Below are 13,366 nucleotides of genomic sequence, written 5' to 3' on the forward strand. Positions count from 1 at the left end.
CTATGATGATTATGAACCAAGACCCTTGTGATAACGGTGGCTTAAATTCGACCACATATCGCAACACAAGTATCAAATTTTACTAGCGACTAATTAATTAAATTGTTGGGTAATAATAATAATAATAATAATAAAGTGTGACTGGTGAGCCAAATAATTTACAGTATGTTACCTCTATAATTTGACCATGCATGTATCGCACCACATCTATCACGTTATACTGACCAGCTAATTAATAAGTGATACTGTCATTTGAGAGTGGTCATTAATTGTTGGCATACGATATCTATAATGCAAAAATGTAAAAAGTAAAACATGGATGACATGTCACACCTCTAATTTTTCCACAAAAAAATTGATGACATTTCTATCACAACAAAACCCACATTATTAATCATATTGCTGAATAGTTTCCATAATAGATAAAAATGAGAAGAATATTATTTAGGATGATATGAACATGTACTAAAATAATCCAAAATTATACGACACATATAAATAAATTTTTTGATATATTTAATTTAATTAATAATATATATATATATATTTTTTAAGAACCAGTCCTCATTATCACTGGCTTTCTTCTTGTTGCCATATCATACTGAAAATGGTAGTGGCTAAATAAAAATCCAAGACATACTACAGCTATTGAACTTTTCGATTGACATTGACATCATTTACATTCTCTTTTACTAAGTCTAAAAGAGGCACAGCAAATTCTCTATTTAGCTAAAAAGAACAATGAATAATGAACTTTGGAATACCAAGAAGCACGATAAGAATAGAAAAGGATCTTAAGTATGCTATAAAACAAAGCAGATGCTCATGGCTTGCGATTATATTGATCGAGAAAGAAGAATCAATACCAATCAATCATTAAAAGAAAAACAAAAAAAGAGAAAATGCAGGTCATTAAAACATCAGGTTCTGCAAAACGAGATGAACAACCTCAAACATTTGCAATAAAAAGACACTGTGCATGAGCCTGTTCAAATATTTCCACATTGCAATTCCTTTATCTAGGTATCCCGAGCATGATTTGATAAAAAGTACACAGCCAACTTCTAATGCACCAATAACATCTGCATATCAAACAACCATGATTTATTCAGAACAAGTTCAAATGCTGAAGCATGACTTCATAGAATGAACAATCATTTCTATTGACTACTATCTTTACGAACTAAGGTTATATGCATACAAGGAGGAATATAAAAGATTCATGTGAAAAGAAGTTACCCTTGGGCATAAGTGGCTACTTGGATGGTTTCCTGCAGTCTACTTGTCAGCATGCCTTCGCTTGGGCCTGCGATGTGCATTCTTCGTCTGGCCATTTTGTGTTGACTTTCTCATTTTCGACCTGCAAACAAAAATTAATATCTGATGAACCAAAAACATACCCAAGATGTAAAATGAAGGTAGCAGTTGACAGGAATTTGGATGCTAAAGAATCCAACTTTACCAAAGGATGCATGCTAGAAGTCTGTACACAAAGAAGATGGCCAAGGCCAAAGTAGCAGAAGCCTGCCGCCATACATTGTGATATTAGTTTATTTATAAAATTATAAAAAAAATTAAAATCTGCTGAAAACGCATGAGCTTCTTCGTACCATATACCACACCAACTCTTTGGTCACAAGAGGTTCAGTCAACTCATATTTCTTCAAGTGTTCCTTGATGCTGGCTTCAACCTGTGACGAATTAAAAATAAATCACTGAAAATATCACAAAACACTCGGCATCAACCATAATATTCCATGCCTTTATATGAACAGTTTAAAATCAATACATATAAAAAAAAATCAATACATATTATTAGAGGTTAGATTCTGGATATCAGTAGCAAAGATGGTTTCACTATGTGGTCGGCAGAATAATCCAAGTCTGAACCCAGAATCAGTAAAATTAGGTCAAAGATGTGCATGGACACAGAATAGATCAAACAGAATCAACAAGGTACTTCTCGGTGCAACACTCCCATGCTAGCCAACTATTAGATCCTAGAATACCAATGCTTTTGGTGGACTCATACATCTTGTTCAGCGGGAGCTGCCACAAATGGAATGAAGGTTGTAGAACGAAAATGGCTCCTAAAATGTTCATAGCCAAGAATATGATGATGCATTCCGTAGATAAGTTAATCTAGAATTGAAAGTAAGTCCTATACCTCATCTTAAAAAATAGTTGTGAAAACATTTCGATGCAACCAAGGAAAAAAGGGCCCACGGTTGAGTATACTATCATAAGAATAATCATTCTTGAAGTGCAAGAGAACATGGGAGGTATAGGCAGAAAATTTCGATATAATGACATCACGATGGTGACTAAAATTAACTATAAGACAGCCTAGCACTTGAGGCTCCTGCAACTTCAGATCTCGAGAGACACAAGGAGCAGGAGGGAGAAAAAGAATGAAATTGAAACATCAAGGATAAGCAAATTTTGATATAAACTCCAAGAACTTGGTATGTAAAACTCCTAACCAGTTGTTCTGATCAGTTTTCATCATTCCATTTGCAACAGTTTGCTCATTAATGGCTAATCAGTTTATATGGAAGTAAACAGTTAAATGTCGCAAGGAAATGCACTTTTAAATAAAATCTATTGTTAACTTCAAGAATTGTGCACCTGTGGCCATGCTAAATTCAATGACTCATAAAGAAATAAAAACCAAACTACACCAAAAATAGCTGATTGAATTAATTTATAAGAAAAGGTGAGCATGAACACTGACCTGACGGTGGTAAGCTGCCACTGATTTATGAAGCTTTCTGTAAACACGAACTACTCGTTTAGTGTAGGGCTTCAAAGTAATTCTCACTTTTTCAACATGAGGCTTGGTGACAGTAGCAACTTGGTTGATGTAAGGTTTTGAAAGTTTCTTGGCTTCCTAATGCCATAATATATGGAAAATTTGCAGGCATAAGTGCTAAATATAAAAAGAACAATGAAACATCATAGTCAAATTCATAAAGGACTTTAAAAATCACTGTTTAGAACTGCTTAAAAATACCTGCAAGTATGGATCTGCCACTTTTTGTACTTTTTCTACATGTGGTGCTATCGTATTCTTTGATGTCTCATAAACTTCCATGGTTTTTGTGGATACTTGTTGCACATAAGGCTTGGCACTTGTGACAAGAATTACCCATCTTTCTTTAACAGCAGGAACCCATCTCTTCATAGCAAAGAAAAGAATTATTGGAATTGAACCAAACTGTATTTCAAGAACTATCTTCTTTGAAGGGATTTTCAATTCAAACATGTATGCTGGATGAATGTCCATGAAGGAACTAGTGAACCAAAATTCTGCTTCCTATTTTACTCACATGAAATCATCATGCCATTAAACCACTTGGAAGAGTAAAATAAGTCAAATAATTCCAATATAGATAGGAGAATTTCATAGCCAGGAGCAAGGTTCTAAATACCAGGCATAATACCCAGCATGACATGTCATCTACTGGTCTGACAAGAGACCAACACATGGTGCTGTTCAGAACGGGGTGTATTGAACTATACACTTCCCGTTTTGTATGCACCTATTGTAATATATATATATATATATATATATATATATATATATATAATTTTTTTAAATATGGACTGACTGTATACAACTGTCAATAGCTACTGACAGTTGTCGAAGGCTGTGAACAGCACTCTCTCTTCCTTTTCCTCCTCTCTCTCCTCTGTTGCTGTCACCTCAGCATCTGCTCTCCTCCTCCCTCCTTTTCACATTCTTTCTTTGGTCTGGATGGTACCACCCCGTAATAAGTGTCAGTATATTGATTTATACCATTGTCATACTAGTCTTGATCAGTATCCAAATTGGACCAAGATTTTAAACCTTATCCAGGACTAGGAGTATTTAGTATTTACAATCATAAAACATGTACAATATTATGGTACTAAACAGATTAAGGTAGAAAGAATATAAAACCTCAACTATTTGAAATATTGATCAGTAACTTACAGTTTTAACAATTTCCAAGTGTGGTTCAAGCCATTTCTGTGCCTGTGCTGATTTATCTGATGCCTGCAACAAATTTGAGACTTAAAAGACTTAATTTAATATCAAAGAGTATTAAATTAATAAAAAATCATGATGCATTATGATAAACAACCTTTTGGAGGACAACATCCAAAGCAGGTTTGCCATGCTCCTTCCAATGGGTTTCTACAAGATTCTGAAGCATGGAATTACAACTATATCTAAGAGAAAATTCTCATGTATATACATATGTACAAACTATCATGTAAGGGACATACCTGACAATAACTTATATGAGTTGCAAACCAAGGAGGCAACCAAGCTCCATGGATCTGGCAAACAACAAAGAGAGATTGTGACTTCTGTCAACTATGCAATCAGAAACAAAAAGTGAATTATTATTACACGTGGGTAATCACAAACATGATTCGCCTTACCGGTCCATACCGGTATACTAATCAGTTGTCGGTACGGTACATACTGAGCTGTACCTAATGTACTGACACACAATACATGGGGGCATACCGATGTACCGCCTATATCAGTCCCCTATCAAACTGATATATATCGCTCATACTGAGCAGTATATACCGCCTATTCCGAGCGGTACATCACAGCATGATAAACCTTGATCACAAATAATATAAAGAAACCAATGTACATCAAACATTAAGCAGCTTAACAACAACAAAGTGCTAAAATCTCCCCAAAAGAGAGAAAAAAAAAAAACTGTAGTTTCCAGAATATTCGATTGTGCACAAAATTGATGTGACTGCCAATCAGAGCTTCAGAAAAGGTGGTGACCATGTATCAACAAATGGGGCATCCATCCGTGGGCCTCCTTTCCTCCTCCACTCCTCTTCTTCTCTGCCTCCTCTTCGATGCCCAATCTAAATTTCATAAGATAAAACAAGACAACCATATAGCTCAGAAATGGATAATCGTCTCTTTTTACACCATTGCTTCTCTTAATTTATGAGGAATTGATTCCATGAAGGTTTTTAACTATGGCAGTATACTACTGAAACTGGGTAATACTTACTAGTTTAAGTTTAGGCCAGAACACAGACCATATTGATTCATGCAGGCTACCACGTTCAATCTGTTTTGCTATAAACTACATTGTGAAACAGTCCTAAAGTTTTAAGTCATAACAAGCCTAAAACATAAGGACAATTAAGTGCACAAGGCTCCTACCAATGGAGAGTCCAGAAAGAATCAAGGTACACAGTCTTATCCTAGAAAGTGAAGAAGTTGTTTAAATGTCTCAAATTATGATCACTCAGATGTAAAGTAGCAACCTTAAAAATGGCACAGAGCTTGCCCTCTTTGAGTCATAAAGAGTCTATGCTGCTTCTTTTGTAGTTTGAAGCTACATGTGTGATGTCACAAGTGATGAAGGAAAAAGAGGAAGAGAAGAGGAAGTGAAGACTTGCATATAGGTTCCTTCCCTAGCTTCCTTTGTTTTTTTTGTTCTTTTTTTTTCCTTAGTTACCCCGTTTTTCCCTTTTTATTTTTTATTCCCAACTGATGTTGGTCAATAGAAGCATTAGGCATACTAGTACAATCAGAGCCCAGCAGAGGATCAATTAAGAGTGCCAATATCGAGATCCAAAGTCATGAACCTTAAAAAGATTTAGAAAAAGACTAGCAAAAAGTACAATGCCGCCACATCTGTGTGAATGCTTTTTGTGGCTTATCAAACCTAATTTAATTAGATAACAGGCTCAATTTGGTTCACAAATCCTCAGCAACTCATCCTTCTCAATCATTTCTCTTATTTCAAATCGATCCCAATTGTAAAATAAAAGTTACATTTAGAAATAAAACGAATGGTGTCAAGATTGTCATATTGGCATGAAATAATAAAGTCATTGATATCTTACAATTTGAGGGAAAAATCAACTCATCAAGATCCTTTCTCTCTCACGTTTTCACAAGTTAAAACAAAATAATGATGCTAACAAGTACACTTCAAACAAAATAATGAGCAAATCTTGTGATCTAAAACCATGTGAGAGAGAGGTGCAATGATAAACTGAACATTTTGTAACGAGGGTATTCGATTACCAAAGGATCAACGCATACATAGAAATTGATAACCTTCTGCACAACTCATACTGTGGTATGCTGGATTGCACATTCTCTGTGCCTGTATATACAAGCCAAAATTTGGCCTGGCTACATGAGTTGACCCACACCAACTGGCACGTAAACCTTAATGCATATGTATCAAATGCAAAGGAAACTAGGAGCAAATTGATCCCTGGTGAGACTAAAATCATAAATTCAGGTCATAGAACATATAGGATGACACCACAAAGGACATTCCTTTTCAGTCTACCAAAGTGAATAAAGTAGTTTTACTTGACAGGAATGAAAATTCCAGGGTACTCAACATTCCACTGTTCATTTCTTTATAAAATACACATGAAATGTGGTAACTATAGTTCCTTGTTTCTTTCTTGGTATGAAACTAAGAGTGAAATCTGATCTCCCTAGTTCTCTTTCATAGACATCTGCAGAATGAACACTTCCACTGAACTAAAAAAAAATCAGATACAAGATCACTTCAAAACTGTCGTCCAACGTCTCATTTGAGATTCTCAAAATCAGCTCAGAAAATCCAACAGGATAATTCAGTCAAAAGTTGTTAAGACTGAAACTGCAAAACCTACACATCTAAAAGCTACAAACTATCAAAAACTTAGAGAAGGAAAGAGTGCAAACAAGCTAATGGAATCATTAGTTTAAAACCTCACCTTTGTCAGCTCTTCCAACTTGGCTGTCGCTTCAAGTTGTACAATTGTTAGCTCTTCCTGAAAAGCATTTAGCAAATATATGAAGATCCATATGAAATAAATTATAATCAGGTAGATATGACAAACCTTTGCTACTTGAAGTGCCCGTTCAGTTTTCCTAATTAGGTGCTTTTGCTCATCATTTGTCTTCTCGATCTACACATATAAAGGGAAGAACTTATACTAGCAGCCAATATAAACTCTAGGATTTGAGAATATCAGGTCCATTAAAATTTTCAGACTAAGAAGTATGGAAGACACAATCACTTTCTGAGATAAACAAAAAGTGGTCTTTTTTATCAATTAAAATAAGAGTCTGTGTGTGTGACTTCCTCAGGTAGAAAGCCAAAAGAAAAAGCTTGGTACATCTCGATACTAGAGTAAAATGCTCAAAATTAAATTTCAAGTCAAAATCAGTTTTCTTTTCCTTATAAGCAGCTTTCCTCTATAGAATATACGGTCACATGTATAGGACCAAACTGCCAATGAAAGCCAAGAGAATCCAATATGTCAAACCAGTAACCACATTTTTTTTATTGCTCAGGCACAGGCTTTGTGTCGTGTTGCTAACCTTATCCCCATTCTGGCCTCTGGCTTTGCAGCAAAGATTCTAGTGACATACGGTAATATAAAGATAGGTGGGTTACTTGCGTCGCAAAAAAAAATCTGGTTCCAAAAGCACGGATACACAAAACAGGACACCTGGACATAATGCATAAAAGGCACAGTTATGCCTTGATACCACTAGGAAACAACTTGCATGTGCCATGGCAAGTATCACAATTGAAAAAATAAAGAGAAAAAAATGATGTTTCGAGTACTAGACATGGTGACAGATTGCATATTTAGTATGTTCTTCTTAGGTTAATTGGTTATCGGGTCAGCTCAACATTCTTAATGTTTGGCAAGTAACATGATATGGTTTCTTCAAAGCTGCCAAGCGAGTAAAATACTTTACTAACTCAAGGGTCCCAGGGAAACCCCACCAAACAAGTAAATGATGTGTACTGTTTGATCCTGATTAAGCAGTGGTAAAACATGTTATCAAAAACAGGATAAGACCATACAAGCAACAAGTTTCATAACATTTGTTAAGTAACAATAAGAATTTTATGCAAATCGAGGTCTTAAATTTCGAATTGTACCACCTGTACCAAGCGATACGTACCAGTCCGCCAGCTGACCGATATGCGGACCGCTCACTACCAGGTGGTATCAATTAGCGGAAAGAACGAAGAGCATGACGGCGAGGAAGACGAGGTTGCGGCGCTCGTTGGACGAAAAAGGCTTGACAAAGAAGAGGGTTGGACATGGCGGGACACGAAGAAGCGCTCCGTCGGGCGAAACACAATAGGTGGCAGGTCCTCGCTTCGTCGAGCGGAACACTGTAGGGGGCGGGTCCTCGCTCCATCGGGCGAAATGTAGTAGGGGGCGAGGGATCATAGCCGCTGTGGATGGGGAGGTCGCGGTCGACGACGAAGGAAGGGATCCTAGCCCAAGTAGGACTGCTGCTTCCTCTTCTCGCTCTCGTTGTTATCTTGGTCTTCTTCCTCACAGTCGCTGAGGGCGGCAGCGGTGGGAGAGCGAGAGATGAGCTCGCCCTAGGCCAAATCCCCACTGGATCCGGCTATCGTGGGAGCATTACGGAGTACCTCACGGGAGATGAGTTCGAGCTGGGGAAGGAGGCGACGTGTCGCATCCTCGCCCGCCTCGCCATCACCCCCTTTTCGTCTCTCGAGATGGAAAGGGGATATTTTTATAAACAATTTTTTTAGTAATTAGTACTCAGAAACATATAAAAATACATATGTTTATGAGTAAACATACGTATATAAACATATTTTTATATACATATGTATATAAACATATGTATATAAACATATTTTTATATACATATGTATATAAACATATGTATATAAAAATACATATACTGAGCGGTATGCTTCAGTACGCCATACACCAGTACGGTACAAAATTAAAAATCTTGATGCAAATCCTACAATAAATATTAGATCAACAAACAACCATTCACACAGTTAGCTTGGCAGTCTCAAAATAGAATATTATTATTCCTCATACATAATCTGTTACTAGTTTTATCCAATTCACAACCAACTCTCTCTGTCTCTTCACCTTTCAAATTCCACCACTCAGTTGTTGAATACTTTTCAATCTTCTTTTTTTCTTTTTTCCATTTTCATTCCTATGCCTAGTGTTACTAAAGCTATTTTATCTAACCAAATGACAATAAGCAGTATGTTCTTATATGTAATCAGATTCATCTGTTCTCCTGAAGTATGGCAAGTACTATCATTAGTCATGTCAAAGTTGACAACCATGTCATCTATGTTCTTTTCTTTGTGTGCTCCACGTTTCAAGATCTTTTTTGATAGATACTTTCCAATGTGGTAGGTAAAAGTATTTTCCTTTATGTGATATCTTATTCTCGTGCATATTTCCGAGCTTCCATTTGATATAATCTGCTAATCAGATTCCAGGAGCATACATTTGAATATTACTAGTTCTCTTTTCTCCAAGGGCAAACTTAAGAACCGTGATTCCAGAGCCAACTCTTTTAATCTCAATAACAAGTACCAAATCCCAAATCTTCCTCTACAATCAATTTTTACCACATTTTAGGATTTTCAATGATGTAAATAAAGTATATATATATATATATATATATATATACATATATATATATATACATATAAATATATATACATATATATATATATTATATATATATATATATATATATATATATAGTATTCTCCATTCTCTAGATTAATTCCCTATGCACAAATTTTGCATGAAAAAAATATTATGTTAATTCTCTCTTATTGTGTCTATCATCATCTCAGACGACCCTAATTGTCCACTCTGTAAGTGTTCCCTAGATTGTAGATTACCAAGCTAGCACATTAGCACATACCCTTGAACCAATTTTACTCCCAAAACATCTGATATACAGTGACCACCCACATTAATATGTTTTACGATGAGTTGTCAGCAGCTACACTTTAGAATGAGTTAAAAAGTGTTGGTGCATGAATATTTTCAAGTACATGAAATAGTAAAACAAAGAGTTTTTTGCAGTTGTAACACAATCTAAAATTTGTAATATATACGTATATAACAGCAACATATCTTCTCCAATATCGCTTAGGCATTACAAGTGTAGTGCTTGCTTCATGTCAAATTTTCAATTGCTAACAAATGACAACACTAATTAAAATATGCTGCATTAGATAAAAATTGTAACACAAACAGCGACATGTAGATATGTACCAAGCATATGACACAAGCATAAAGTAATAGCATGAAACTTTGAAATACTTACATTTTCTAGTTTCAAAATCAGTTCTTGCACTTTTTTCTCCGCTTCACTAGCTCGAGCCTCCAAAGCACCTCTGTTATTGCTCTGTGTTTCAAGCTCATTTCTGAGATTGTCAACCTGCCCAGGGTAGGTGTGTGTCACAAGTACAGCAGTTTAAAGTGTTATACATAACTAGTCTACTGTCATACCTGCTTCTCAAGTCCAGCAGCTCGAGTATATGCTTTCCCTAATAACTCTTCAGCATCAAGAGCACCCTTTTTCTGAAAAGGCAAAAGAAGAAAATACAACATGAAGATCCGGCAATCCATATGAGAGAACACTATCATCCATATAAAGTTAACCTGGAGCGATTCTATTTGACTATTCAATGTGGAAATTGTTGCTGACTTCTCTTGGATAATCTTCTCCAGATTTTTGATGCGGTCATCTCTATTATTTAGTTCACGGGTCCTATCGGAGATACCAATCTCTAAAGTAAAGATCACCAAAACAGAAAAAAAATCATTAGTGAGAAACTAATGTGGATAAATTGTATATTGCCATTATTGTACAAATAAAACATCATAGCATGCAATAACGAATACACACAAAAATTGCTCATCTCCAGTTCCTAGATTCAAAAGGTGGCGTTATCTCTAATATATGACACCAAAAAAAGGGTAAAATTCATGATTACTATATTTCCTCCATGAGGATCAAAATTGTGGCAGCGATCGTCATATCAAACTTAATTATCACTATGCTTCCACATATTATCTAGGAGAGAAAAATTAGTGTTTTGATGCAGCAGTCATCATATCAAACCTGATTATCACCATGCTACCACATATTATCTAGGAGAGAAAGTTCGTGTTTTGATTTATAATGATTAGCAACGTAGTCGAGAGAAAGCACAAAAGAAACGCCACCGGGATGCAAAGTTGAAACAAAGCGCGACCGAGAACCGGATCAACGGCCCTATACGGGAAAGAACCGAGATCCATTCCGGACTGACCTAAGTCCTGGATCTTTGATCTGAGCAGCTCCAATTCCCGCTTCAACGCGGAATCGGATGGCTCAGGTTCCGCGATCCCATCGCCGATCGCTGCTTCTTCCGCCCAAACTCCGGCGACAAGGAGGAAGAACACGATCGAAGCTATCACCAGCCTCGACGCCCCCATCAAGAGTTCCTTCTCTTCTCTTTCGCGACGTGGGTGAGGAAGAGAGCGGCGGGGAAGAGGAGGGAGGATGTACCGTGAGTCGGTTGGGTATTTATCAACGGTGAGCTCGTGAGGAAGGGAGATTATGATTGGAATGGAAGAGTTATTGGCTCAGATTAAATCAAATCACGTGCGTAGATCTTAAAAGGTTAACAACCCTAACCCACAACCCAAACCCATTCTTTTGTAATTGCTTTCTACGTTAAGACCTTTCATTTCATTGCAGGGAAAAGATTCAAAAATGACTATTAGAATTAATTGTTTTATAAATTATACCAAAAAAAAATTAGAATTTTTAAATAAAAAATATGCAGAGATTTTTCTCTTTTTTTCAGAGAAAAAAGAATATAAAAAGATTTTTATTTTTCATTAGAATCTGAGCCATCATGCTTTAATTTTTACAAAAACTATTTTGCAGACACCCTTTTGAATTTGTAAGATGAGATTTCATGCCCTCAATATGTTAATAACAATAATAAACCAAAATATTGCAACTAATTGAATCTATACAAGGAGGAAAGGACATAAATACCTTACAAAAGCAAAAGTAGAAGAGAGTTCATGAACACATCCTCTTTGTCATACAGCATTCTTCCTCCTGCCAAAACATACACTTCCTCTGGCACGAGCTGGCAGATCATAATTTATGATCGGTGGCGACAAGAACACGAGAACATCCCGATTCGAGTTCATGCATGAGCGCATCCCATTTGTTATGATCCATGTCCTAATATTGTCAGTCAAAGAGAGAGCTTTGTGCTTGCTGTAACAAAGACGATGATGCTTTCAGTGGTGGCCGAAGCATCATGGAGATTTGACCAGGGACTCCAACTTCATTTCTTCCTCCACATCAACATAGAACTGCTTAATATGTTTGCCGGTGTGCTCATCTTGCTTCAGAAGAATCCTGTATCTTGGATGGAAGAAGCTGGAATACTTTCTTGACCTGAAGAAAGTTTCAATTGTTTATTCCTAGCAAATTATCATTATCATTAGTTATGAACTGCAATAAAGAAGATAAAGCAACGTTAGTTGTAGCAGAAAAGGGCCCAACCTGAATCCTTGAAGGAAGACGTTTGAAGATGTCAAAAACCTGCAACCACAGATTATGATTGTTATCAATAAACTTAAGCATGCTTTGGCAATCAAAATCTACATCAAATAAATGGGAACATAAGTCCCCAACAGAGAGGGAGCATATGATGGATCCTTATGGCTGTCAATTAAGCATATGGCTTCAATCATATCTCTGTCATGGACATGTAACCATAGTTGTACGGTGAAATTTCATGTCAATTTTGGTCTATTGTGTGTGCAAGGAAAAATGGTATACATCCAAATCCAACTAAAGAGATTCGAAATGCACATAAGAACAGAAAGAAAGGACAATCACCACAAAAGGTTTGAAGACAGGTAATCAAATATCAAATACAACAGTTGCCATCAACAGAAAGAAAGAAAGAAGGCCCCTTGATCGGCAAACCAGTCAACAACCACCTCAGTAGACATGCAAACATCTTTGTCACAGAAAAGATTTTATAGTTCAAAATCCTAATATAAGAACAGAAGAAATAGCAACAAACACAATTTTATGTTAGGCCAAAAGAGAACCTGATCCAGCATCACATCTGCATGACCCAACCCAAACATCCTAAGGAAGCTAGGGAGGAGCAGTAACATGTCAAGAACTCACGGTGACATGGAAGCCATTTGAAAATTCTTGTTGATCCTCACAAACGCTAGTTGCTCCAGTAGCAGCATAAACCTTCACAACCAGATAGCATCCCAGTGCTCGCAACATCTTTTCAATTTTCTGTGCTCCTTTTCTAGTTGGAGAAAGAACCAAAACCTGACACTCATGGAAACTATACACAAGCCATTGTAAAATTCCAGAACATAAAGCTACAGTCATTCCAGGCCCTGCCTGTGCTTGCTGAATAACATCAAGTCCCTTACAGAAGGAAACAATTCCTCTTTGTTGAATTGCAGAAGGATTCTTAAAGCCACTGGTAGTAAACAAAGAAACATGACA

At 36.5% G+C, this 13,366-nt stretch overlaps 1 protein-coding gene across 1 annotated transcript; it reads right to left on the reverse strand.

Moving 5' to 3' along the window:
- Window positions 1-806: 806 nt before the first annotated feature.
- LOC135648466 (uncharacterized) lies at window positions 807-11,403 on the reverse strand. Its single transcript, XM_065166195.1, has 15 exons — window positions 11,130-11,403; window positions 10,477-10,604; window positions 10,324-10,395; window positions 10,139-10,252; window positions 6,883-6,951; window positions 6,757-6,813; window positions 4,273-4,326; window positions 4,128-4,190; window positions 3,977-4,039; window positions 3,014-3,178; window positions 2,735-2,890; window positions 1,611-1,691; window positions 1,463-1,524; window positions 1,240-1,360; window positions 807-1,082 (listed from the first exon to the last, which is right to left on the reverse strand). The coding sequence occupies exons 1-14, from the start codon at window positions 11,293-11,295 to the stop codon at window positions 1,279-1,281; spliced, it is 1,332 nt and encodes a 443-aa protein (XP_065022267.1). The 5' UTR covers window positions 11,296-11,403; the 3' UTR covers window positions 807-1,082; window positions 1,240-1,278.
- Between the last annotated feature and the right edge of the window lie 1,963 nt (window positions 11,404-13,366).

The sequence above is a fragment of the Musa acuminata genome, chromosome BXJ3-9 (genome assembly GCF_036884655.1).
Source record: "Musa acuminata AAA Group cultivar baxijiao chromosome BXJ3-9, Cavendish_Baxijiao_AAA, whole genome shotgun sequence".
Taxonomy (NCBI): Eukaryota; Viridiplantae; Streptophyta; class Magnoliopsida; order Zingiberales; family Musaceae; genus Musa; species Musa acuminata.